The sequence below is a fragment of the Aythya ferina genome, assembly GCF_964211825.1.
Source record: "Aythya ferina genome assembly, contig: HAP1_SCAFFOLD_681, whole genome shotgun sequence".
In the NCBI taxonomy this organism is placed as follows: domain Eukaryota; kingdom Metazoa; phylum Chordata; class Aves; order Anseriformes; family Anatidae; genus Aythya; species Aythya ferina.
This window is the reverse complement of record NW_028180985.1, coordinates 12,060-39,000: the sequence shown is the minus strand read 5'-3', so window position 1 is coordinate 39,000 and position 26,941 is coordinate 12,060. Positions and strand designations below refer to the sequence as shown.

General features: G+C 46.5%; 3 protein-coding genes across 5 annotated transcripts; all 3 read right to left on the bottom strand.

The window, feature by feature from the left end:
- Nucleotides 1–8,779: 8,779 nt before the first annotated feature.
- On the bottom strand, nt 8,780–10,272 carry LOC311429342 (zinc finger CCCH domain-containing protein 11A-like). Its single transcript, XM_084540431.1, has 3 exons — nt 10,109–10,272; nt 9,633–9,694; nt 8,780–9,088 (listed from the first exon to the last, which is right to left on the bottom strand). Exons 1-3 carry the CDS (start codon nt 10,268–10,270, stop codon nt 8,821–8,823), a joined length of 492 nt encoding a protein of 163 aa, XP_084396557.1. The 5' UTR covers nt 10,271–10,272; the 3' UTR covers nt 8,780–8,820.
- Nucleotides 10,273–10,907: 635 nt separating this feature from the next.
- Nucleotides 10,908–20,341, bottom strand: LOC311429344 (zinc finger CCCH domain-containing protein 11A-like; the record flags this gene model as incomplete). The annotated part of the gene is made up of 14 exons (XM_084540435.1): nt 18,664–20,341; nt 18,102–18,279; nt 17,781–17,900; nt 16,878–17,001; nt 16,245–16,447; nt 15,530–15,649; nt 14,944–15,024; nt 14,539–14,649; nt 13,744–13,806; nt 13,381–13,482; nt 13,112–13,177; nt 12,101–12,592; nt 11,799–11,875; nt 10,908–11,111 (listed from the first exon to the last, which is right to left on the bottom strand). Exons 7-14 carry the CDS (start codon nt 14,969–14,971, stop codon nt 10,908–10,910), a joined length of 1,143 nt encoding a protein of 380 aa, XP_084396561.1. The 5' UTR covers nt 14,972–15,024; nt 15,530–15,649; nt 16,245–16,447; nt 16,878–17,001; nt 17,781–17,900; nt 18,102–18,279; nt 18,664–20,341.
- Nucleotides 18,347–26,917, bottom strand: LOC311429343 (uncharacterized protein). 3 transcript variants are annotated; one of them, XM_084540432.1, is made up of 5 exons: nt 26,011–26,917; nt 25,781–25,807; nt 25,295–25,357; nt 20,114–20,169; nt 18,347–18,716 (listed from the first exon to the last, which is right to left on the bottom strand). In XM_084540432.1, the coding sequence occupies exons 1-5, from the start codon at nt 26,218–26,220 to the stop codon at nt 18,707–18,709; spliced, it is 366 nt and encodes a 121-aa protein (XP_084396558.1). In that variant the 5' UTR covers nt 26,221–26,917; the 3' UTR covers nt 18,347–18,706. The 3 variants fall into 3 exon arrangements, with proteins under 3 accessions (XP_084396558.1, XP_084396559.1, XP_084396560.1); XM_084540433.1 differs by lacking the exons at nt 18,347–18,716; nt 20,114–20,169 and adding an exon at nt 24,544–24,768; XM_084540434.1 differs by lacking the exons at nt 18,347–18,716; nt 20,114–20,169 and adding an exon at nt 24,834–24,899.
- Nucleotides 26,918–26,941: the final 24 nt, after the last annotated feature.

The window sequence follows — 26,941 nt, the reverse complement described above, 5'->3', positions numbered from 1 at the left end:
GGTTTTCCGTGGTCATCGTGGTGGAAATGCATAAATTGTGGGTTTTGGAGAACATCAGGTAGGTTTAGGGTGGTTTTGGGGTGGATCTATGGTATTTGGGGTTTTCTTCTGTTTTTTCTTGGGGTGATCCCTTTCTTTTTTCAGGTGTTTTTGACGTGTTTTGCAGTCTTTTTTGGGTTTCATTCTGTTCTCGTTTGGCGTTTAGATAAATGGGAGTTGTTTGTGGGTTTTGGAGGAGATCAGGTGAGTTTAGAGTGGTTTTGGTGTTTGGATCCGTGCTTTTTGGGGATTTTCTTCCAGTTTAGATGGTGATCCCGTTCTTCTTTGGGGTGTTTTTGACATATTTAGGGATCTCCGTTGGGTTTTGTTGTGTTTTCCGTGTTCATCGTGGTGGAAAAGTGTAAATTGTGGGTTTTGGAGAAGATTAGGTAGCTTTACGGTGGTTTTGGGGTGGATCTATGTTTTTGAGGTTTTTCTTTCGTTTTTGGGGGTGATCCTGTTCCTTTTTGGGATGTTTTTGACTTGTTTTGGGGTCTCCGTTGGGTTTCGTTGGGTTCTCGTTGGTCGTTAAGGTAAATGGGAGTGGACTGTGGGTTTTGGAGAAGATCAGGTGAGTTTAGGGTGGTTTTGAGGGGAAATTCATAGTTTTTGGTGTTTTTTCTTCTAATCCCTTTCTTTTTGGGGGTGTTTTTGATGTGTTTTGGGGTCTCCGTTGTGTTTCGTTGCGTTTTCCGTGTTAATCATGGTGGAAAAGGGTAAATTGTGGGTTTTGGAGAATATCAGGTAGGTTTAGGATGGTTTTGGGGAGGATCTATGGTTTTGGGGTACTTTCTTCCAGTTTTGGGGGTGATCCCATTCTTTTTTGGGGTGTTTTTGACATGTTTTGGGGTCTCCGTTGGGTTTTGTTTGGTTTTCCGTGGTCATCGTGGTGGAAAAGAGTAAGTTGTGCATTTTGGAGAACACCAGGTAGGTTTAGGGTGGTTTTGGGGTGGATGTATGATTTTGGGGGATTTCTTTCGTTTTTGGGGGTTATCCTGTTCCTTTTTGGGGAATTTTTGACGTGTTTTGTGGTCTCCGTTGGGTTTTGTTGGGTTCTCGTTGGTCGTCAAGGTGGAGAAGTTTAAATTGTGGGTTTTGGAGAACATCAGGTAGGTTTAGGGTGGTTTTTGGGTGGATCTATGGTTTTGGGGGTTTTCTTTCATTTTTGGGGGTGATCCCGTTCTTGTTTGGTGTTGTTTTGATGTGTTTTGGCTTCTCCGTTGGGTTTTAGTGTGGTTCTTGTTGGTCATCATGTTGGAAAGTGGTCAGTTGTGGGTTTTGGAGAACATCAGGTAGTTTAGGGGAACTTTTGGGGTTGATCTATGGTGTTTCTGGTTTTCTTTCATTTTTGGTGTGATCCTGTTCTTTTTTGCGGTGTTTTTGACGTGTTTTGGGGTCTCCGTTGTGTTTTGTTTGGTTTCCATTGAGTTTTCTGGTGGTTGGGAGTGGATTGTACATTTAGGAGAACATCAGGTAGGTTTAAAGGTTTTTCGGGGGTGAAATCACGTTTTTTCTTCTGATCCAGTTCACTTTTGGGGTGTTTTTGATGTGTTTTGGGGTTTCCGTTGTGTTTCGTTTAGTTCCTAATGGATTTTATGGTGGTTGGGAGTGGTCTTTGGGATTTGGAGAACATCAGGTAGGTTTAGGGTGCTTTTCGGATTGTATCCGTGCTTTTTGGGCATTTTCTTCCAGTTTTGGGGGTGATGCCATTCTTGTTTGGGGTGTTTTCGACGTGTTTTGGGGTCTCCGTTGGGTTTCGTTGGGTTTTCCGTGGTCATCGTGGTGGAAAAGAGTAAATTTTTTTTTTTTGGAGAACATCAGGTAGGTTTAGGGCTGTTTTTGGGTGGATCTATGGTTTTTGGGGGTTTTCTCTTTTTTTTTTTTTTTTTTTTTTTTTTTTTTTTTCTCCCAAGAACCATATAAATTACATGTAAAACATTGTACATAGAGATTAATATCAAAATGCAATACACATCACGTGCACTTTAAGCTGGACTCTAGTATATGGCAAACACCCAAGGGTACATATTGCGTTGAAACCACCATTTTTTTAAATGTCATGCATACCACATAATATTCAGTCTTTTGTTTTGTATTTCTCTGATTTTATACAAATATACCAGTGCTTATTATACTATTTACTGGAAAAGAATAAAAAAATCAAATCTGTGTGCCCTCTTCAAATCAAAATTTTGTTGTGAGAGCACTGGATAAATATATATACACACACCAACAAGTGTCAGAAGCTTTGCCTTTGCTGAAGGAAGATGAATAGTACAAAGAAAATCTGTCTAGTTTGTTTTACAAGCTTGTCTTTCTCAGTACGGAACAAACTGACCTCCCTGGTCGAACTTTGCAGTTGCCCATTCTGCCTTTGTCCTGCAGAGAAGAGCAAGAAAGGAACAAATCTATTTTTGCACCCCAAAAACGCATTAGAGGAGGATTATCACACCCACCTAAGGGTACTGCCTTGTTTGTTTATAAAGCACAAAGCATTTCTCTTGGACAGTCTCTCTTGCTGGCCTCTTTTGTGCCTTCCATTTATAATAAAGATATTAAGATGCTTACCCCTTGCTTGTTTTTTTTTTTTTTTTTTTGTTTGTTTGTTTGTTTTTTTAAAGAACAGTGGAAGTGGAGAGTCGGATGACAAGCAAGAACAAACACTAGAAACTCCTTGTTCTGCCCCTGCTTTTTAATCACCCAGCATCACCCCGGCTGCAAAACAGCCTCTGCTGATTTACCTGCTTGTTAAAGCACCCCACAGGCTGCAAGTGCGGTGTGCTAGGTGTCAAGTTATATTTAACGGTGCACACGTAACCATTCATCTTCCCACAGTCGAAGCACAGAACAGCCTCTTGCTAACAGAACTCATCCCTGCTGCTGCAAGAAACCTCAAGGCCTGCAGGAAAACCTCAAGCTAAGAGTTCCAAAGCAAAAGCAGAAAACGCATCATTTGTACTCTTTCTATTTGAGGGAATTCTAGCTGCTAAACGCTGCCTACATCTGAGGGCACGTTCTGAGGCTGGGGGGACGGGCACTCAACACCCACTGACAGCAGGAGTGCAAAGATGCCAGCCAAGAAGGCAAAGGTTAGAGCTGAACGCTGCCTCAGCTTCCTCCAGCAGCCAGCTTTCACCACGCTCTCTGAGACTCGGAGCCCCGAGTTACCACAGCCGCCACGTACAGCTGCTCCTTGCTGGCCCAAACTATTTGAAGAGTCTTCAAACTTCAGGGACCTGTTTTACGACAGCCTCAAGATCAAATTCATCTGTTCCTGAAGGCGCTGATCGTCCTGCTGTTTCTGTAGCTGTCAAAGAACAATCCTGAACCGAGGCACTCGTCTGATCAAACAGTGCTTCGGCACAGATTTGTCTTTAGCTTGACACATCAAGGTGAAGAGGAATCGATTCTTGCAAGCAACCTCTCAAGCAGGGATCTAATAAGGTGACCAAAACGACAGATCTGTTGTGCAGATCTGAGCACGTCACTCTGCAGGGAATCACTTTCAAGCCTAAGATGTTTCACCCATCTCCCTGCCCCAGAGCGACACAAGGAAAGCTCTTAAGCAATTGCTAGCCTCTCCTCAGTGCTCACGAGTCCCAAATCACTAATTTTACAATATATAAACCATGGCAGCTGGCACCTAGTTGGCACACGGTGACACTGCACACGTTGGCAGTGTCGTCAGGAGCTGGAAAGTCAGGGGTGAGGGGGTTAAGGGAAAACCACACATCAGTTTAGCAAATTGGCTCCCGTAGGATACTTCCTACGGCAGGACTTTTAGCAAAGTCCCTCCCTCAGAGGGACCTGCTGGCTAATTAAAACGGGACTTCTGCTGGAGCAGTCAGAAGGCAGCAGGGTATCAGGAGATATCCAGTGGGCATCACCGTCAGTCTGTGGCAGTTTGGGGTCCAGGTATCAGTGGTTACGCGTGGTTTTCTCTGCTTCACTTTCTCCAAAGCTGTGAAAAAATATTTCTTTTACAGCACTGTACAGTCACACTTTACGGATGGAACCAGCTGCATCAACTTCCAGTACGACGGTGTTGGAAAAAGGTGCCTTTGGTGGTCAGGAGCACAACAGCTCTGGTGAGGTGTTATTTAAGTGTGTTCTTACATCTGAGTTTCCTCATAGCAGTATGGAGCTGAGGGGGTCCGGGTTTCCCAGGTAAGATTGATGGTTTTTCTCCTACCAAGCACCAGCTCAGTATACAAAGCTCTGTTAATAACACCCAAGCGTGTAGATGTTAAACTGAAACTGCTTTTAAACCTATTTGTTGTTACGAAAATAGCTTCATACACCATCTTCACAGGGTAAAAATTCACATGGAAGGACAGAAAAACCCAGAAGCGCTTCCTGAGCTTCAGTTTGCCAACAGCACCATCGGATTTAGATCCTGGCTGCCAGGCCAGGATGCAGGGTCTGTAAGCATTGCTGCGATGTGCAAGTGCCAAGGCAGGTTTCTGGCCTGCCCTGAATAAAATACCTTTTTTTTTTTAATACAAACAGCGTGCCAGGTACGCTGTAATGCCAATGTGCCAGCTCAATAGAGGATGTCAAACAACAGAGGCGTTTATCCTAATTTCTGGCATGAAAACACTTTTAACAGCATTCTTTTCACGAAGAAACCCCTCTCTATCTTCTCCAATGCTCCAGGATCTGCTGCAGCTGCAGCAGCCGCGCTGGTACAACCCACATCTTTGCCAAATCTTTTCAATAATTGTGCTTTACCTCGGCAATGTTGAGGTCACTCCTCTTCCTCCTCCAGCTGAGCAAGCAGCTCGCTGGCTCTGCCACACCACAGGTGCGGAAGCGAAAGCTGGGAACACAGGAGTCAAACTCTCAGTGCTCACGAAGCCACCAGGGCAGAGGGCTGACACAGAGGCACCCCGGATCCGCTCTCCCTCCCCGCTGCGAGGCTCGCAGCAGCCCCAACCCGAAGCGCACACAATGCTTCGCATGGTGATGTCACCGCTGATTCTGAGTCCCCAGGTGAGGATCTGCCTCACCACTCTCAACGTTGGTGTTTTTTTTTGTTTGTTTGTTTGTTTGTTTGTTTTTCTTTTAAACATTCTCAGCTTATGGGAAACCATCAGGTAAACCACAGATCGCTAGGGAAGAAGGCCCACACGAGGGAAGTCCGTGCGTTTCTTCCAGGCAGTGGCACGTGCTTTAACATGCCGCGTTCGACAAAGCAGCTCTCCCCGTTTTGCTCAGTGGCAACAGGCACGACTGCAACGCACACAGCTGTAGGCAGCACCTGCAGGTCCCAAACCCTTAACCCGTTTTTAGAGAGCACCAATTTTTTAAGTAGTGCTTTTCCCTTAATCCAGGACCCCTTCTTTCCTTTATTTCTATCGGGTGGCTCTCCTCCATTTTCCTCCTCAGTGTCTGAGCAGACACTGGGAATCGTTTCCGGAGGAAGGGCACTGCTGAAGCTCCTCCATCTACTCTCCGAGAAAAGAGAGTATGTTAAAGAATACATCTTTCCTTTCTTTTCCCTTTTTTAAATACAATTTCTGAAATCAACGCTGCGGCCTGGCAGCAAATACCTACGGGACTAAAGATGATTCCTCATCCTCACTGTAACGTTGTAGTTAACCTCCCAACGAACCCATCTCCCCAGGAAGCGGCCATTTGAGATGGGAAGGGGCAGAGCAAGAGGAAGCTCTCCTTAGCCTAGCTCTTCCCCCAACACCACCTCGCCACCCAGCACTAAATTCAACTCACCTGCTCCGCCCGATCACTCGAACGGGCGTCCGACGCTGGCACACGCCGCAGCGGTGGTTCTGACGTGCCTTAAATCACCTCTCCGCAGAATATCTCGGGTCTGTACGCTCAAATAATGCAGTATTTGAGAAATAACGCCCAGAGCTCACACTCTGAGTGCAGCCCAACAGCACCGAAGCACCGGTAGGCTAAACATTCTGAACCTGGCAACAAGGCTGACCCAAGCAACAGCACGGAACCCTTCTGCACCTTCAGCGTGGACATCAGCGTAAGGAAACACAGACCTCCTCGATCCAAATTTTAAGCGAGAAACGCAAAAGGTCACCCAACCGGCTTGTTTTCGGCAAGCTAAAGGAGAAATTAAGGCGACAACCGGGTGCATTCAGAGTTAGTCAGATCCTGAAGGCAGTTCCTTGGGGGAACGGAGGAGCAACGCGCCAGATGAAGGCTGCCTTACAGCGCACCCCTTAGAGGCACTGCTACGGAAGGAAGGCAGAAGGTTGGAACTCGAAAGAACTCGCAAGGTGCCCGTTAAGGGGGAAATCTTTCATTTTTTTCTCAGCAGAACCTCCCCACTTCCCCCCCTCCCCCCAAGAAGGCAGCCCGGGGACTCTTTCCTTCCTTAGGGAGAGGGCAGGGACGGGGCAGGGTGGTGGGACAGATGGCCAGAGGGTCGGATGGACGGACAGACAGCCGGACAGAGGGCCCAGCAAGGCCTGAGGAAGGGCTCAGGAGCAGGAGGGAAGGGCAGGGCGAGGGGAAGGGCAGAGAAGTACAAATCTTTTTTTCCTTGTGATAACTTTTCTTGACCAAAAAACACGATTGTGAATGAGGCAAAATGAAAGATGAAACATGGGGACGTGCGGATACTCACGATGATGCAGCCTTCTATCTGCATGTTCACCTGCTCATAGAGCCACACCTGGATCCTCGACCTCTGCAGAACGAAGGAGGAGAGTAAGTCGGGCCACAAACACTGAGCACTTTTGTTCTCTCATGTGTTCAGAAATACCTGCTAGCCACAGCCACGACAGCTCCCAAACGCTCCGAGGAGCAACTCTCAGGGGCAGTTTCAATGAGCAATCTGACATTTGAGCGTTATACCATCGGGTGAATACTACACGTTTGGTAAAGAACACGTTTCCAGTCACAAGGGAACACCCCTGCACGCCCGGCTACACGAGGGGGAAACGCCGGGCTCCTTGTGCCCACCAGCACGCTGCACAGCTCTCCATCCCCCACAAACCCGTCCCGGGACACGGCCAGGAGCTGAAAACTCACTGAGGGGAATCCCCAGACCCTCCCCACTCCCCCCACACCCCCCAAATCCCCATCCCTGCCCCCTCCCCGCGGTACTCACGTTCTGCAGGTAGCGGAAGATGAGGTTCTGGGGCGCTGCGTTAAGGGCTCAGCACGGGGACGACAGTTCCGGGCTCGGGACAAGGCCCCAAACCCCACAGCGAGGCCTCAGGGCCCCGCGACAAGGCCTCAAGGCCCGGGCCGAGCCCCCTGAGGTCCGAGCCGCCCCCCACCCACCTCCCCGGCACCCCCCAGCCGCAGGAAGGATACGATGGGCTGCACCATCACCTTCTGCACCTTCTGGTCCTGCTCGCGGTACGCCGTGGCTGCCGCCACCTCGCCGCTCCTGCTCCCAGCACCGCAGGCAGAAGAGGCGAAGGCTGATGGTAGAACAGGGCTTGGGGTGAAGGGAAAGCGAGGGCAGGTGGGTGCAGTCTCTGAGCTCTCCTCCTCCTGATTTTGCTTTTTCTCCCCCATTACTGAGCTGGCAGAAGTCCCCGTGAAGTCCTTTGGCACGATGAAGGCCTGCGTGAGCTCCAGCAGCAGTTTCGTCTGCGGAGGTTTTCCCTGGTGGGGCCGGGGCGTCACAGCACACACACACACACACACACACACACAGACAGAGACGCGTGGTTTTGTCCAAACATTAAGTATTTACAACAAATTCGACAAGCGCTTTTCCTCTGCCAGCAGCAAATGCCTGAGGGCCCCCACAGCTTCACAAATCATAGCGGGAAGAGCCTACCGTGCCGCGAAAAGTTCGGAAAATAATTCAAAATTGATCTGCTAGGGGAAAAAAAACGATGGCTGGTGGCAGGGTACACAATACACCCGAATCTCAGCTTTGTCCTCCACAGAGTCAGTGCCCACGCCCAAGCGCGATGCTGATGGCACCCGAACATTTGCTGTAGCAGGCAGCAGAGCCAGCAGCTCAGGGGAGCAAGTTTTAAAACCAAGAGGCACTTAAACAACCTTTCATCGACCCCGTAACTGCGGCAGAGTCCCGACTGCTCGCCCCGGAGTCCTCACACCAGCAAAAAGCACCAACCAAAGCCTGGGGGAACTTTGGTACAGCACAAGAGAAGGGAGTGGGGGTAGCGGAGCCGCATGGCAGAGCTGCTGCTTTTCACCATTTGATCCTCCCTGATAATTGAAAGGAAGGCTGGGTGGGCTGACCCCCACCCCCACTCCTGGCAGCAAGTTTGGTCCACAACACACTGCAATAACGATTCTGCTCCCTCCCACCCCTACAGCTTCATCATCTGACACGGGTACAGTCAAAACAATGGCATACACGAGTAAACGTCAAGAGTTGACATAGTAACTCCAGGATTTGGCTATCAACTGTCCGAGGAATCAGAACACCGAAGCTTCACAATGTGCCCAACATCGAGTTGTGCCAAGGGCGGAGGAAGGAAGAAGCTTTACGTTTCAGCCTTCAGAGCATCGCTCCATCAGAAGATCGATTTGTAGCCACCATGGCGTGCCAATGGAGATCTTTCTGTGCCAAAAGAAGTGCTTTGTCCTCTCAATATCGAAGGTAAGAGAACGGATGCACAAGACCTTAACTCTGACCAGCAGGGAAATTTAGGACAACTGAGTGCAGATCCTGCCAATTTCTACCACTTTGGACCGTGCTTTAAGTCTCATTGCAAAGCCTCAGTTAGAAAAAGGATCACCTCAGGGTATCTAACAAGAAGAACAGTTTTAATTTTTTTTTTTTTTTTTAATTCTACCATAGGACTACGCAGTTCAACTGTCAATCATCTCGGAGAGTTCAAGGAGGAGGTCATCCTCGTCCTTCCCTGGGTCTAAGTCGATTTCGGCTTCCAGTCTGCCTCCTGAGATTTCCCAAAGTAGCTTCTCAAAATCTTCATCCGCAGATAAGGGCGCGTTCCCTGTGGAACTCAGCCGGCGTGTCCGTGCCTCTTCTAGCTGGGAAGAAGCTGAGGTCGAGGTCTCGAGATCCATCTCCATCTGCTCCTCAAATCTTTCCGGGCTTCCAAGACGCACTTCAGGTCTTGGGAGAGCAAGAAAGAACAATCAGGATATGCCATTTCTTAACGGGAAATCCCTTTCCTGCAAACCGGCTCTTAAAACTGTAGGCAAGCCCTCCTACGCTTCAATCTTACACAGGGATTGTTATCAATCAACCCAGGGCTACATTTAGAGCCCGATGCGTTACCAGGTACATTTTTCAGTCTGGGGGTTTATCTGTGAAGCCAGGGCACCTGGAGTTGAGGTGGCATTCTTGAGGACCAAAAGGCAGAGGACACTACTCATCATCTATCACCTCACGAGGAAGTAGAACTTCACCTCATCCTCGTTCAGGTATTCAGACAACCCAAGAAGTCACCGGAAAGCTGTGCTGACTTGCAGCATTTCAAGAAAGCCTAATTAAGCAATCCTGCTAGCTGCTAGAAAGTGGTTTCAGGTGACTTATTCCTTTGATGGATTTGGGCTTTAATTATCTCAGAACCCTCATTTTTTCCCACATGTGACAGAACTTATGTTTCCCTGGGGATATACACTGATTAAGAAAAAGAGCAAGTTGGGGTTGTCACCTGTTTGGGGGATTTTCTTCAAGTCTGATGGCTGGGACGTGCTCCGGCACGTCTGAAACACCCTAGAAAGCAGCAAAACAGTATTTATGACACATGGGTAAAAGATTCCTTAATAGCTTTTTCCTCCACACTGCTTCTCCTCTGGCATTGCGGAGCCGTGGCCAAAATACAAAACCAAGGTGCTCCTGAAGAAAGTTCACATTCACCTGGAGGTTATTCATGATCTGGTGTCTTTTAAGAACATGGCATTAATGGACAAAATCCCCCACACCAGAGAAATCACAGCATCAGAGTACCGGTTAAAGAGTGCCATTCATCTCATAAATACAGAAGGGTTCTACAAGCATCCTGGAGACAGCTACTGGATTTCAAAGGAAACAGAAGGCCTGCAGAACGTTTGAGTTTTCCACCTTTTCAAATAGAGGAGGGTAGAAATTTAACAAGGGATCCATCTCTGCATTAGCCCCTGGCCTTACCATGGCTGCTTTTCTGGCTGGAGGTCCCATCATGTCAGCATCAAAGGCAGTCTGTAGTTCCACAGCTGCTATGGCAGAGGGATAACTCCCAGGTGCCTTACGTTTCAGTGCCTTCTTCTTGGGGAAAGTGACTTTCCCACGCGAAAGCTTCGCAGGTGTCATAAAGTTGGCTAGAGTAAAAGCAAGAGAGAACTGATACAGTCTTGCTCTGCCTCAGGAAAAATCCAGGTTCTCTTAATCATTTCCACAGTCCTTCTACACACTTAAATGCATTTGGCCAGCACAATTACACCGCCATTGCCTGGATTCTCAGGAATCTTTTCCACATAGGAAACTCCGTCTACCAACAATCCATACAAAGGAACAAAGAAACCGAAGAGCTACAGTAAATAATAATCCAGGACAAGGGACACTTCAGACACATAGCAATCCTAAGTGCAAGCTAGGTTCACAAATATAGACGGCTTTTATATTTAAAGTCCTGCTCCCGCTAGGAAAGGAAAAAGCAGCAGTTATAGTAGGACAAGAGTGTATGCAACTGTTGTACCAGCTTCCTCTCCCTTGCAGTGATGTCCCACAGTTAAGTTGTTCTACAAAGTCCACATTTGTAGTGTCATTTTCTAGTCTCCCGTTCCTTACCTAACATCTGGCTGGCAGGAAAAGAAACAAACTAAGAAAAAGAAAGTACACCCTTCGCTTCGTAGCACTGCGTGGCAAAATGCACCCAGCCAGAGTTACAGCATGAGAATTGTCATCTTCTGTCTGTATTTCAGAAGACAACCTAAGTAACTCTTAACCTTCAACACTTACTTTTAGCTTCCTGGCCCTGAAATTGAGCTGCCACTTTCCCTGCTGGTTCAGTATTAAAGAAGCCAGCAGTAGATTTGACAGCAGCTTCCTCCTGCCGAAGCTTCTCTTGTTGTTTTCTCTGTTGCCACTTCTCCCACCGTCTCTCTTCAAAGCTCTTCTCTGGACATTTACGAGTTCCACTCTGCTGAGTGGGCTAGAAGGAAAGAAAAGGAGTGCATGAATAGGACAAAAAAAATAAATAAAATCCGTGGAGATTTCGTTAAGAAAATCTGATCAGCAATCCCTCCAAAATGGTCTTGATGTGGAACAGCATATTAATCTCGTTCAGGTTACTGTTGTTTTTTTTTTCTCCATAAAATTCTGCCTGTAACAAGAGCCATGCTTTACTACGGACGCAGTCTCACATATCTGCAATATCCACTATGGCAAGCTTCTTTAAACAGCTAGGGTGTTCTGCTGTACATCTATTTATCACATTCTTTTTAAGCAGCAGAAAGTCATACAAGTTCCCCTATACAGTATCCATTGACAGATTGATTTCCTTGAACACAGAACTCTGGCCTTCTGTATTAAATCCTTCATGTCTGACAGATCAAGTCAGTAAGAACAAAAAGAATTCCCTCCACGTTAACTGTGTAGATTTCAGCTGGTGCTAACAGGGTTTCTTTGTTGCTGTGGTATAGACAGACTGATTCCAAGTTTGAGGATTACAGAGCTGTCTGGAAATGCTGCTGGCGATAGGATTTAGACTGCACTGCAGCTCCTACCAGGTGCTGAAGGGTAAGAACACACTCAAGAGGGTGGCACACGGTGAGTAACAAAACTTGACAGAATTATCAGAAATTGTACGAATGGATGTGTGTCTTCACAGAGGACTCACCTGTACATCAGGTCCAGAGGAAAGTTTAGGAAAAGGCCGGTTCAATTCCACTGTCTTCTTTTCTTCTTTTTCAGGTGCTTTAAAAAAAGACAAAAAAAAGTGTTGTCAACGGCAGAAATAAAGAAAGCTGGGTACTTGTTTCCTTTGTGCATTTATTTCCTTGTGTCCCATGAGAGAGAGAGAGAGAAAGGCTACAATGTGCAAGCCATTCAGCATTTATCCATGAAGCAGATCCTGAGCAAACTGAACTTGCTCAATATGGGAAGCACCTCACTGGGGCAGGCATTAAAGCATCTTATTACCTGTTAGTTTTGTGCTCCATAAAGATTTCTGCTCTGCTGGGGCAGGTCCGGGTTGTGCTGAGGGAGCTGGCACATCTCCTTCACTCTGCTGCATCCGCAGAGCTTTCTCACGCTTTATTTCTTCCAAGGTTTTAACACGCACTTCTCCTTCCGGCTTGACTTTTCCTGCCGGCTCCTTCGCCTGCCCTTTGCTGGGCCCGGACAGAGCGAGCTGCTTCTTGGACTCACCCTGAATTTTGCTCTTGCTATGGCATTCTCCTGCTTTTTTCTTCTCTTCTACCAAGCGATTATTCTTTTTTTCGGACAAGGCTTCAGAGAAAGTTTGGATGCGACCTGCACGAGCAGCTCTTGCCCCTGCGCTGGAATCTTCAGTTTTACCATGCCCTTCAGCCTGGGCTTTGGCTTGAGTTTCGCGTCTCTGAAGAGCTTTCTCACGACGGATTTCCTCCAGTGTTTTCACATGGATCTCTCCCATCGGCTTGGCAGCCTTCCCTGTCATCATCAAGAAATGAGGAGAAGCACCAACATTTAAAGAGAGTCCAGCAATATTTTAAGTCTCCAAAATTTGTCAGAGCACTAAGGAAAACTCATCTTGAGCGTTCCCAATAATGCATCTTAGAACAATATCCTTAGAACAACATTCTCCTCCTCCTCTGAGCCACTTGTATTTTGAAGACCAGCCCTATCCAGAGAGAACTGCTACACAGAAATGCTGCTTTACTTTATTACTTTTTCAGACTGCATTTCAAATTCCTGCTCCTGGCAGTGGTTCTATTCTAATTGTACGTAACGGTTCACAGAAGCAGCTAAAAACCTCGACAAGGCACAAGTAGAAAATAAACACACACCTAGAGCCAGAGTTCTGATAGTGGCTGTCAGAAGAGCTTCAGCACTCAAGCAAGAGGCGTCAGTTCTTTGTTTTCGTTTAAATTAGTTTGTAGGGATGTATGAAAGCAGTCCAAGTTCGTGGAAAGGAAGGAGGAGAAAGCATATTTAATATCTAGCTGTTACCTCTCTCAGTACTGGTCTGCTTAGGAGGTAATCCCAGCCTGTCCTTCAGAGACTTGGGAACTCGAACTGCAAAACAGAAAAAGAACGAATTAGGGAGGCTGCATAATGTCAACTTCAGGTTCACATTTCAAAACAAGACAGGAAAGGTGACTTTGAATCCCAGTGATTACGACCTCAGCCAACATGCAAAAAGAAACATCACTGGAAAAGGACAAACAGAAAGACTAAATACGAAACCCAGGAATCCAATCCAGATGCCCGTTTAGTACCTGTCTCTCTCTTGGGTGCTTTGTCAGCATTTCCCGGAGCCTCTACCTTCTTCCCCAGCCTTTCAGCAAGGCTGCGCTTCACTGGAAGGCTGCTTACATCATCTTCAGAGAAAACAAGGAATATTGTAAGAACTTTTCTTTGCAGGAAGGTTTGAGAACAGTCAACAATAAGCTTCTCTTTTTCAAGCATATTTTCATAGAATTGCCTTTCAGCTGCTAAATGATTTTTTTTTTTTTTGCCATTTCTGCAGTCAACACAGATCTCCACTGCAATGTATTTTCCTTTCATACATCACAAATACTCTTTAATGCAGTCATATATAGAAGGCAGCACCTACGTAACAGCTCGTAAAAAGTTCTTACCCGCGGAGGCTTTCCGTTTTCCTTGTCTATCAGCAAGATCTACTCGAACCACAGGTTCCTCCCCTAAAACAAAAGGGAATTTTTTTTTCTATTTCACAGAAACCAGTAGCCAACAGAAATATTATCCTGTTAGCCCATGTCCAAAAAACCCTAGTCAGACACTCTTTTGACAGCTAAACCACATAAACTCATATTTTAACTATAATTAACATGGAAAAAAAATATTAATAGTCTCAGTGCTTGCTTCAAATTCCAGCTGAGATAGTAGAAAGTGAATCTGAGTCTGCTTGACACCTATACTTTGTGCAGAACAAAGCTGCATAAGCAAGCAGAATATTCTTAGGTGCAAATGCTGAGAAATATTCCTTTCTAAGGTGAATGTCTACGAGTAAAAGTACTTCCACACTTTTTTCCCTTTAAAAGGCATTTGCACAGCTCTAAACAATTTATACACAAACTCCTGTCATACTGTGTCCACACCTGCCACTGTACGCCTCTTTAATGCTTCAGAAATTGCTTCTTATATAGCACTGGCTTCTACAGCTCGCTCTTCTCGTTACTCTTCTGGTTTTCAGTTACCCCCCTATTGGCATACTGACACTTTTTTTTTTCTCTCCTGCCACTGCACTTAACCTGAGCACCAAATCTTTCCAGTACAACCAGGGACTTTAAGCATAAAAGCATGTTTTGAACAGAAGGCAGCACCAGAAGGCTAACATGGGTGAATTGTTTTAATTATTGCTTAACCCTCCAGTTTAGGAGTAATGAAATCAAAACAAAAGCATTCATTATTACCTTTCTTGGAAGACACTGTCACAGTTCTCACCACTGTCCGGACATTTTCCTCTTCTGGAGCAGGAAAAATCATAGAATCAACGGGACGAAGAGAAGATCTTGAAGAACCTTCTGTTCAGAGCAACCAAAACGTAAGGAAGTTTACCCAACATAAAAAACTATCACAAAGAACAAAAAACTTTAAATGATTTGTTACTGTCAAAAATACAGCAAGCAGAGCATGTAAAGAAGAGAGGTGACTAATTTGCCTCTGGTTGCCCTTTGAACTCCCATTTAGAATACCAGCTGGCTGAGAATCAGGTTGCTTTATGCCCCCAGCTAAAAATGGAAGTCTGTCCCTCAAGCAGCTCCCAGTCACCATCACCTGCCGTGAACAGGATAAGAAAGTACGGAATATTAACTCACCACCGTGTCTCTTATTTTTTTCCTTCATCTTCTGCCATTTGATTTCCTCAAGTGTTTTTATTCCAAAATTCAGATTGCCCTCTGAAAACAGGAAACAGTTCATGAGACAGGCTTAGAGGCACTCACTGAGGACCACAGGTCCTCAGGCTTCTTAGCGCTCAGGAACTTTCTGAAGTATTTCGAATAAAGCCTGTCAACACTCCTCACAAGTGAAAGAGCCATAGAACCAATGGCATTTTGCCCCTCCTTTCATCCTTCAGGGTTCAAAATGTAGTTTTAATTTTAATCCATTTACACGATATTAGATCCCTCTATTGTTAGATATGGCTTATCAACAGTGGTTGCAAGGCTGCACGTGCAGCCATTTAAACTCCATGCTGTGGCCCTGTTTTGTTCTCCAAAAGTAAAGAAAAGGAGTTCACCTTTCTGACCCAATGGGCACATGATGGTATTAATGGCAGAAATGAGATCATGGAAATAACCGACTCCATTCAGCACCCCTACATTTTGTTGTGTTTTTACACCACACTGCTTTTGAGTTAACTGTCAAGTTCTTCTGATTTATCCTACTAAGGTGCTGGCATACCTTGTTTAGTAGTAATAGAACTGCCTTTCCGAGTGGAAATCACCCGTAATCCATTTTTGCCTTCCGCAGCTGGATGCTGGATGGGAGTTTTAGTTTCTTCTCCTTCCTCAGAAAGTTGGTCTGAAGGGGAAAAATCGATTCAGTTATGCATAGACCAGATTGGTCATGATTACGTAGCTCATGCAGTGACACTTCAGCCCATGGTTCATATAAAAAACTTTGTTGCTGTTTTGTGTTTTTTTTTTTGTTTTGTTTTGTTTTGTTTGTTTGTTTTTAAACAGCTACACTGACCTGATGAACTCCTAAGTAGAATACACTAGGACAAAACATCTAGGACTCTAGATTCTCTCTGCAGCTTTAACTACTACACAACACATTGCTCTTCAGACAGAAAAAAGAAATTTCCTTCCTAGTTTCATATAGAACTTTACACAAAAGACCAGCTAAAGCCAGGAGTGGTTCTAAGCTTTCCTCCAACGTTTCAGGTTCTGTCCACCGACTGCCAGACAAAGCCACCAGTGACCTGGCCAGACTGCCTGCCCTATTGCTAGTCAGACCTCAGGTCATCTGTGATTTATACATTCATTTACAGCACAGATTCCTTCAAGAACCGAAGATTTAACACATTCATTTACAGCACAGATTCCTTCAAGAACCAAAGATTTACACAATCATTTACAGCACAAATTCCTTCCAAGAACCAAAACATGCTCACCATCATCATCTTCATCATCATCTGCAGCACTGATTACAACTGGAGGGTGTGTAGGGCTTGGGACATTTTCAGAGTTTTCCACTTTCGTCACCCCCTTAGCTGTGGAGAGGGATTTGACTGGACAGAAAGTTTGTTTTGCTGCAGTGACATCTGAGCCACTTTCAGATCATCGTCCGCGCACTCAGGCGGACTTGGCAGTGTAGCTAGAGGAAGACGAGGATCATCGGTAATATGGCAGTTTAAAACTTTGACCACAATGCAAAGAGATGGTAGCAAAGGCAGATAACCCGCACAGACAACGAGTTCAGCATCTCCTTTTGCCCATCCCATCACTGCTTACGCCGTGAACAATGATTTCCCTTCCAACAACACCACATCTCCCTACCACCCAGCAAAAGAGGAAACAACAGGAAGCAAACTGCAAGGCAAACATCACACTAAGCAAAGAGAAGCTGAGCACGAAAGCAGAAAACAAACACCAGCAGTACACTCGGTGCAGTACACCTATGACTGCAGACCTTTTCCTGCCCTCACAAATGAACAGTTACCTGACGCCCCCTACAGGATTGGCACCCACTAAGTACTACTCAAAATTAATTCTTCAGCGCTTAAAGAAAAAGGACCTAAACTCACTCTTGCTTGGTGGTAAGAACTGTCCATCGATGTAACGTCCCTTTGCATGATGAAAAGCACAGTTGGCTTTCTGACAGCCTCCCGGCTGGTTCTCCCAGTAGCAAGGAATCTCACTGCGCTTTTTCTAAAGACAGACAGAAAGAAAAGCTTGTGATAACATGCACCTGAGGCTTGCAAAGAGATGCACAGCTCCAGATCGTGACAGCTGTCACAACACAGTGCTGAAACATCATTCCAAAGGTCAGTTTCTCAGTTAAGTGTAGTATTTCTGGGCATATTCACAAAGTTTGCATAAGCTGTAACCACTATGCACATTTAGTTTGGTCATCACTCAGTTTGAGAAGACAGGCACTCTCAGACATCAGTTGAGGGTGGCTTAAACTAATACACCTAGGATTATACTAGGATTATTCAGAGGGAAAAAGAACATCTGAAATTGCCTAGGCTAACCCTGTCTAGAACTACTTCTTGGACACTTAGTTCTGCTGCACCTTTAACTTTCCCCACTTCCTACCCCAGGCAGCTACAACAGCGTTATCTGAAGGACTGTGGGTCAGAAGACACCTGATAGTTCATTATCAAGCCTGCTCCCATGAGCATAGAACAGCCTGTTTATTACCCCCCTGCTCCAGCAGGTTTTAGCAGTCTATTTAACAGCTATTCTGCATCTCTTGAGAAAACTGTCAGCATCTAATAAAAAAAAATAAACAAATATCTTGCTAAGACATACCTAAGGCATTGATTTTATTTCCCTCTGCTTCCTCCCACCCCCTCTCTTGGTAACAGAAACCAGTATGATTTTGAAGCAAACAAATCTATCCTGCAAAAGCACAATCAGTACACCTACGGCACTGAAAAATGCTTTTGTGGATTTATTTTGAGAACACATTGTTAGGCACTCACGTCAATTTCCATGTGTCTGAATCGGCAGACATTCCTGAAACAACGACCCTCCTGCCACAGCTTGCAGACCGTCTCATTGCCCAGAGCAGCTTCGCAGTGGCGGTAGGCACATTTGTCTCCCTGGAACCAAAAGGAAACCAACAAGGAAAATAGAGTACAGCCTCAAAAATGGCCATGCTGCTGCCTCATGTTGCTACAACTGAATTCACAATCTATCTGGTTCTCAAGTTAACCAAAGACCAGTGTGCTTCCTCCTCCTAATCTACTCCTTCCTGAAAAAAAAAAGGAAAAAAAAGCAAGGCAAAGGAAAACCTGCCATACCTTGGTACAGGTAGAATAGAAATAGAAGTAGCAATCGTCTCCTTGTTTAGACATGCCGACGAGTTCTGCTAACAAGCTCGGGTTCTCTCCACAGGGACTTCCTCTGCTCTTGGAGAGAGCTGTCTTCACCCTTGCTTGGGCTGAAAGTCTTCTACTGGCTTGTGATCAGTGAAATCTTCTTTTTAAAAGTAACCCGAAAGAAAGTAACAAGTGAAAAATAATGAGGAACCAACATTTTTCCAGCTTTCTTCAGTTAATCAAATCAAGTTATCAGTCTCTCAAAGAGAGCAAAGCCTTGAAATCAGCTGTTACATGAACTAACTAAATATTAAAGTTCTGTAAAGCTGCCAGGAGCTTTGTCAGCAAGCGTTCTCTTCCACATCCTCAATAATATGACCTGGAGCACATCTGGAAGCCTGAAAACGGAGTCACTCCTTAAAAAACCACCTGATGATACATGCAAGTCAATAATCAACTATGGCTACAAATAACTTCTCTAGAACACAGTTAGGACGCATTAAACAGCACGTTCCAGGCCCTGTGGGTCTTCGATTTCACCTACCTGGACAACCTCAGCAAAGTTATCGATCTTCAAAGGCTTCCAGTTAACTGCTCCTGTAGGCCGAACCAAGACTGAATCCGTGAATTAATAATAAAGGGGTAGGAAGAATTTTCCTCCTCACTTTGCCAAGGGAACCTCTCATCCACAATTCAAACATAGGATGCGCTTTTAAACAGCTTATAACTAAGAGAGGAAGCAAGTCCATTTGAATGCTCTCTCAGACTGGATGCAGCCAGGGTTAGTTAGCTCTTCAAAAAAATAAAAAACAAAAAGCAAAAACAAAAACAAAAACAAAAAAAAAAAAAACAGTGCATTTAGAGATGAACTCGTGATTCAAAGTGGCTGCAAAAATGAGGCTCCATCTTCCACAGCCGGACAATTTAACTTTTTTTTTTTTTTTTTTTTAATTTAAAATTCAGCATGTTCCAATCTCTGGTCTTCAAGATTTCTTCACCTATTAAGAAAACACAAAAACCTTTCCCCGTCTTTATTACCTGTACAGCAAAAAACATACCAGTGCATCTAAATCCACAGATGTGCATACGCATACACACATCTGTGTTTATACACACACGAGGAGGGAGTGAGAGAAAGTTAGCGAGAGCGACAGTGAAAATCAGAATTTTTGCCTTTTCGACACAGAGAGCGCGTAAAAATTCTCTCATTTTGAGGGAACTAGAAAAAAATGGAGGCTCTACAAAAGATTTTGATGAGTATGCCTTCGAGGCCGATGCTTTGTAACATGAGGGATCTGGGGGCCAGCACACAAATATGCATACGGATGTACATGCATACAGGATAAACATATCTATGCACACAAGCGTGCACAGTAGATGTTGTATGATCTCCATATCGAGAACAACTCGTAGCCCTGATCAGACACGTAGAGTTGCAATCAATTAACAGCAGCAAGACAGCAGATCAAGGGTACAGCAAGCTTTGAGAGGCAGGGGAATGCTCACTTTGCCAGTGGCACGGCTGCATGATACCAAGGATTTTGAATTACTTTGATTTTTTGGAAGCAATTTGGTTTTTCTTTCTGCGCTGTAGCAAATACCACAGGTTTGCCATCACGTGCTGTTCCCTAATCCATATATCCATCATCATCCATTGCTGCAGGATCATGAAAGGTTAGAGAAGACGACTTAGGTCCAATTTAACAGCCAATGAGTTTTCGATGAGCAGAGCTGCAACAGATTTTATTTCGCCACAAGCATTTTTTTTCTTTTTTTCTGATATGAAGTCAGAAATTTTGATTTATTTTTTTTTAAAGACACTAAATGTCACAAAACCTGCAACCAGACCAGATAAAGTTCAATTCAGAGTGATTCTGAATCCTTTCATTAAAACGCTGCACATTTCTGTGCAAATTATTTCTGACTCTTCTGGACAAAAGTGGATGAAATAGTTCTTACAAATTAATAATAAAAGGTTGGAAGCTTTTACTCACACAAACACTAGTGAATTTTCCAGGAAATATTGTTTTGGCAGGGAATTTTCCCAAATCTAAAATAAAGAGAGGAAAAGTTGGGTTCTCATATTAGTTACTGCTTTTGACTGCTGGACAAAGGGAATAAAAACAGTAGTTAAGTGCAAGGTTTCCTTCTCTTCTTTAGTATGGATAGGAATCGTCACTTCGGACCTTTAGCACCTTCAGAAACACACCCAGTGCCATGCAGGTTCCTTTGCAGCTACTTCTAACAATTACTGGTGCTCCTTAGCATGGAAGTTTGACTCAAAACACTCTCCAGATTTAGCTCTTTTGACTGCCCAAGGAGCTCATCATTTTGCTTGTTGCCTTCCATTTTCCTGAACAGACCGGGAACGCTGTTCAGAATCTGAATGGATCTGGTCTAAGGAATGGGAAGAAAGCAAAACCAACGATACCTTGCAGTATTCCAAATTCCAAAAAAGCAGTCTCATTTTAAAAAGGACCTCAAAAGCTTTTTTTTTTTTTTAAACTGACATCTGCTAACAGAGCAATCCAAGCACTAAACCAGCTGAAGTTGCCCCTGAAAGCCTGAATAAAAATGAGTAACTCTGGTGCACTCAGCAGGTCTGTAATAGAAGTTGGTAAGGGTTTTAGATTTCTTTTTTTTGCTCCAGGGTGCTGGTAAAATTTTTGCATTAAGAGATTTTGAACCTTTTGTACCAAAGAATTAGAGATGCGCTACAGTGCCAGTAGCTGGGGGTCTGGAAATACACACCAACAAGTGTCATAAGCTTTGCCTTTGCTGAAGGAAGATGAATAGTACAAAGAAAATCTGTCTAGTTTGTTTTACAGGCTTGTCTTTCTCAGTACGGAACAAACTGACCTCCCTGGTCGAACTTTGCAGTGCCTATTCTGCCTTTGTCCTGCAGAGAAGAGCAAGAAAGGATCAAATCTATTTTTGCACCCCAAAAACGCATTAGAGGAGGATTATCACACCCACCTAAGGGTACTTCCTTGTTTGTTTATAAAGCACAAAGCATTTCTCTTGGACAGTCTCTGTTGATGGCCTCTTTTGTGCCTTCCATTTATAATAACGATATTAAGATGCTTACCCCTTGCTTGTTTTTTTTTTGTTTTGTTTTTTGTTTTTTGTTTTTGTTTTTGGTTTTTTTTGTTTATTTTTGTTTTTGTTTTTGTTTTTGTTTTTTTAAAGAACAGTGGAAGTGGAGAGTCGGATGACAAGCAAGAACAAACACTAGAAACTCCTTGTTCTGCCCCTGCTTTTTAATCACCCAGCATCACCCTGGCTGCAAAACAGCCTCTGCTGATTTACCTGCTTGTTAAAGCACCCCACAGGCTGCAAGTGCGGTGTGCTAGGTGTCAAGTTATATTTAACGGTGCACACGTAACCATTCATCTTCCCACAGTCGAAGCACAGAACAGCCTCTTGCTAACAGAACTCATCCCTGCTGCTGCAAGAAACCTCAAGGCCTGCAGGAAAACCTCAAGCTAAGAGTTCCAAAGCAAAAGCAGAAAACGCATCATTTGTACTCTTTCTATTTGAGGGAATTCTAGCTGCTAAACGCTGCCTACATCTGAGGGCACGTTCTGAGGCTGCCGGGAAGGACACTCAACACCCACTGACAGCAGGAGTGCAAAGATGCCAGCCAAGAAGGCAAAGGTTAGAGCTGAACGCTGCCTCAGCTTCCTCCAGCAGCCAGCTGGGGGTCACCTTTCACCACGCTCTCTGAGACTCGGAGCCCCGAGTTACCGCAGCCGCCACGTACAGCTGCTCCTTGCTGGCCCAAACTACTTGAAGAGTCTTCAAACTTCAGGGACCTGTTTTATGACAGCCTCAAGATCAAATTCATCTGTTCCTGAAGGCGCTGATCGTCCTGCTGTTTCTGTAGCTGTCAAAGAACAATCCTGAACTGAGGCACTCGTCTGATCAGACAGTGCTTCGGCACAGATTTGTCTTTAGCTTGACACATCAAGGTGAAGAGGAATCGATTCTTGCAAGCAACCTCTCAAGCAGGGATCTAATAAGGTGACCAAAACGACAGATCTGTTGTGCAGATCTGAGCACGTCACTCTGCAGGGAATCACTTTCAAGCCTAAGATGTTTCACCCATCTCCCTGCCCCAGAGCGACACAAGGAAAGCTCTTAAGTAATTGCTAACCTCTTCTCAGTGCTCACGAGTCCCAAATCACTAATTTTACAATATATAAACCATGGCAGCTGGCACCTAGTTGGCACACGGTGACACTGCACACGCTGGCAGTGTCGTCAGGAGCTGGAAAGTCAGGGGTGAGGGGGTTAAGGGAAAACCACACATCAGTTTAGCAACTTGGCTCCCGTAGGATACTTCCTACGGCAGGACTTTTAGCAAAGTCCCTCCCTCAGAGGGACCTGCTGGCTAATTAAAACGGGACTTCTGCTGGAGCAGTCAGAAGGCAGCAGGGTATCAGGAGATATCCAGTGGGCATCACCGTCAGTCTGTGGCAGTTTGGGGTCCAGGTATCAGTGGTTACGCGTGGTTTTCTCTGCTTCACTTTGTCCAAAGCTGTGAAAAAATATTTCTTTTACAGCACTGTACAGTCACACTTTACGGATGGAACCAGCTGCATCCACTTCCAGTACGACGGTGTTGGAAAAAGGTGCCTTTGGTGGTCAGGAGCACAACAGCTCTGGTGAGGTGTTATTTAAGTGTGTTCTTACATCTGAGTTTCCTCATAGCAGTATGGAGCTGAGGGGGTCCGGGTTTCCCAGGTAAGATTGATGGTTTTTCTCCTACCAAGCACCAGCTCAGTATACAAAGCTCTGTTAATAACACCCAAGCGTGTAGATGTTAAACTGAAACTGCTTTTAAACCTATTTGTTGTTACGAAAATAGCTTCATACACCATCTTCACAGGGTAAAAATTCACATGGAAGGACAGAAAAACCCAGAAGTGCTTCCTGAGCTTCAGTTTACCAACAGCACCATCGGATTTAGATCCTGGCTGCCAGGCCAGGATGCAGGGTCTGTAAGCATTGCTGCGATGTGCAAGTGCCAAGGCAGGTTTCTGGCCTGCCCTGAATAAAATACCTTTTTTTTTTTAATACAAACAGCGTGCCAGGTACGCTGTAATGCCAATGTGCCAGCTCAATAGAGGATGTCAAACAACAGAGGCGTTTATCCTAATTTCTGGCATGAAAACACTTTTAACAGCATTCTTTTCATGAAGAAACCCCTCTCTATCTTCTCCAATGCTCCAGGATCTGCTGCTGCTGCAGCAGCCATGCTGGTACAACCCACATCTTTGCCAAATCTTTTCAATAATTGTGCTTTACCTCGGCAATGTTGAGGTCACTCCTCTTCCTCCTCCAGCTGAGCAAGCAGCTCGCTGGCTCTGCCACACCGCAGGTGCGGAAGCGAAAGCTGGGAACACAGGAGTCAAACTCTCAGTGCTCACGAAGCCACCAGGGCAGAGGGCTGACACAGAGGCACCCCGGATCCGCTCTCCCTCCCTGCTGCGAGGCTCGCAGCAGCCCCGACCCGAAGCGCACACAATGCTTCGCATGGTGATGTCACCGCTGATTCTGAGTCCCCACGTGAGGATCTGCTTCACCACTCTCAACGTTGGTGTTGGTTTTTGATTTTTTTTTTTTTTTTCTTTTAAACATTCTCAGCTTATGGGAAACCATCAGGTAAACCACAGATCGCTAGGGAAGAAGGCCCACACGAGGGAAGTCCGTGCTTTTCTTCCAGGCAGTGGCACGTGCTTTAACACGCCGCGTTCGACAAAGCAGCTCTCCCCGTTTTGCTCAGTGGCAACAGGCACGACTGCAACGCACACAGCTGTAGGCAGCACCTGCAGGTCCCAAACCCTTAACCCGTTTTTAGAGAGCACCAATTTTTTAAGTAGTGCTTTTCCCTTAATCCAGGACCCCTTCTTTCCTTTATTTCTATCGGGTGGCTCTCCTCCATTTTCCTCCTCAGTGTCTGAGCAGACACTGGGAATCGTTTCCGGAGGAAGGGCACTGCTGAAGCTCCTCCATCTACTCTCCGAGAAAAGAGAGTATGTTAAAGAATACATCTTTCCTTTCTTTTCCCTTTTTTAAATACAATTTCTGAAATCAACGCTGCGGCCTGGCAGCAAATACCTACGGGACTAAAGATGATTCCTCATCCTCACTGTAACGTTGTAGTTAACCTCCCAACGAACCCATCTCCCCAGGAAGCGGCCATTTGAGATGGGAAGGGGCAGAGCAAGAGGAAGCTCTCCTTAGCCTAGCTCTTCCCCCAACACCACCTCGCCACCCAGCACCAAATTCAACTCACCTGCTCCGCCCGATCACTCAAACGGGCGTCCGACGCTGGCACACGCCGCAGCGGTGGTTCTGATGTGCCTTAAATCACCTCTCCGCAGAATATCTCGGGTCTGTATGCTCAAATAACGCAGTATTTGAGAAATAACGCCCAGAGCTCACACTCTGAGTGCAACCCAACAGCACCGAAGCACCGGTAGGCTAAACATTCCGAACCTGGCAACAAGGCTGACCCAAGCAACAGCACGGAACCCTTCTGCACCTTCAGCGTGGACATCAGCGTAAGGAAACACAGACCTCCTCGATCCAAATTTTAAGCGAGAAACGCAAAAGGTCACCCAACCGGCTTGTTTTCAGCAAGCTAAAGGAGAAATTAAGGCGACAACCGGGTGCATCCAGAGTCAGTCAGATCCTGAAGGCAGTTCCTTGGGGGAACGGAGGAGCAACGCGCCAGATGAGGGCTGCCTTACAGCGCACCCCTTAGAGGCACTGCTACGGAAGGAAGGCAGAAGGTTGGAACTCGAAAGAACTCGCAAGGTGCCCGTTAAGGGGGAAATCTTTCATTTTTTTCTCAGCAGAACCTCCCCACTTCCCCCCCTCCCCCCAAGAAGGCAGCCCGGGGACTCTTTGCTTCCTTAGGGAGAGGGCAGGGACGGGGCAGGGTGGTGGGACAGATGGCCAGAGGGTCGGATGGACGGACAGACAGCCGGACAGAGGGCCCAGCAAGGCCTGAGGAAGGGCTCAGGAGCAGGAGGGAAGGGCAGGGCGAGGGGAAGGGCAGAGAAGTACAAATCTTTTTTTCCTTGTGATAACTTTTCTTGACCAAAAAACACGATTGTGAATGAGGCAAAATGAAAGATGAAACATGGGGACGTGCGGATACTCACGATGATGCAGCCTTCTATCTGCATGTTCACCTGCTCATAGAGCCACACCTGGATCCTCGACCTCTGCAGAACGAAGGAGGAGAGTAAGTCGGGCCACAAACACTGAGCACTTTTGTTCTCTCATGTGTTCAGAAATACCTGCTAGCCACAGCCACGACAGCTCCCAAACGCTCCGAGGAGCAACTCTCAGGGGCAGTTTCAATGAGCAATCTGACATTTGAGCGTTATACCATCGGGTGAATACTACACGTTTGGTGAAAAACACGTTTCCAGTCACAAGGGAACACCCCTGCACGCCCGGCTACACGAGGGGGAAACGCCGGGCTCCTTGTGCCCACCAGCATGCCGCACAGCTCTCCATCCCCCACAAACCCGTCCCGGGACACGGCCAGGAGCCAAAAACTCACCGAGGGGAATCCCCAGACCCTCCCCACTCCCCCCACACCTCCCAAATCCCCATCCCCGCCCCCTCCCCGCGGTACTCACGTTCTGCAGGTAGCGGAAGATGAGGTTCTGGGGCGCTGCGTTAAGGGCTCAGCACGGGGACGACAGTTCCGGGCTCGGGACAAGGCCCCAAACCCCACAGCGAGGCCTCAGGGCCCCGCGACAAGGCCTCAAGGCCCGGGCTGAGCCCCCAGGACCCCAGATCCGAGACCCCTGAGGTCCGAGCCGCCCCCCACCCACCTCCCTGGCACCCCCAGCCGCAGGAAGGATACGATGGGCTGCACAATCACCTTCTGCACCTTCTGGTCCTGCTCGCGGTACGCCGTGGCTGCCGCCACCTCGCCGCTCCTGCTCCCAGCACTGCAGGCAGAAGAGGCGAAGGCTGATGGTAGAACAGGGCTTCTTGGGGTGAAGGGAAAGCGAGGGCAGGTGGGTGCAGTCTCTGAGCTCTCCTCCTCCTGATTTTGCTTTTTCTCCCCCATTTCTGAGCCGGCAGAAGTCCCCGTGAAGTCCTTCGGCACGATGAAGGCCTGCGTGAGCTCCAGCAGCAGTTTCGTCCGCGGAGGTTTTCCCTGGTGGGGCCGGGGCGTCACAGCACACACACACACACACACACAGATGCGTGGTTTTCTCCAAACATTAAGTATTTACAACAAGCGCTTTTTTTAAGTATTCGACAAGCGCTTTTCCTCTGCCAGCAGCAAATGCCTGAGGGCCCCCACAGCTTCACAAATCATAGCGGGAAGAGCCTACCGTGCCGCGAAAAGTTCGGAAAATAATTCAAAATTGACCTGCTAGGGGAAAAAAAACGATGGCTGGTGGCAGGGTACACAATACACCTGAATCTCAGCTCTGTCCTCCACAGGGTCAGTGCCCATGCCCAAGCGCGATGCTGATGGCACCCGAACATTTGCTGTAGCAGGCAGCAGAGCCAGCAGCTCAGGGGAGCAAGTTTTAAAACCAAGAGGCACTTAAACAACCTTTCATCGACCCCGTAACTGCGGCAGAGTCCCGACTGCTCGCCCCGGAGTCCTCACACCAGCAAAAAGCACCAACCAAAGCCTGGGGGAACTTTGGTACAGCACAAGAGAAGGGAGTGGGGGTAGCGGAGCCGCATGGCAGAGCTGCTGCTTTTCACCATTTGATCCTCCCTGATAATTGAAAGGAAGGCTGGGTGGGCTGACCCTCACCCCCACTCCTGGC

Excerpts from the sequence above, each read along its gene's own strand:
- LOC311429342 (XM_084540431.1), bottom strand. The coding sequence starts at position 10,270 with ATGACACCTGCGAAGCTTTCGCGTGGGAAAGTCACTTTCCCCAAGAAG. Across the intron at positions 9,695-10,108 it reads CAGCCAGAAAAGCAGCCATG|GGTGTTTCAGACGTGCCGGA; the intron begins GTAAGGCCAGGG and ends GCTGCTTTCTAG. Across the intron at positions 9,089-9,632 it reads GAAGAAAATCCCCCAAACAG|ACCTGAAGTGCGTCTTGGAA; the intron begins GTGACAACCCCA and ends TGCTCTCCCAAG.
- LOC311429343 (XM_084540432.1), bottom strand. The coding sequence starts at position 26,220 with ATGGGGGAGAAAAAGCAAAATCAGGAGGAGGAGAGCTCAGAGACTGCA. Across the intron at positions 25,808-26,010 it reads AGGTGATTGTGCAGCCCATC|AACCTCATCTTCCGCTACCT; the intron begins GTATCCTTCCTG and ends GCAGCGCCCCAG. Across the intron at positions 20,170-25,294 it reads AGATAGAAGGCTGCATCATC|ATTTGGGAAAATTCCCTGCC; the intron begins GTGAGTATCCGC and ends TCTTTATTTTAG.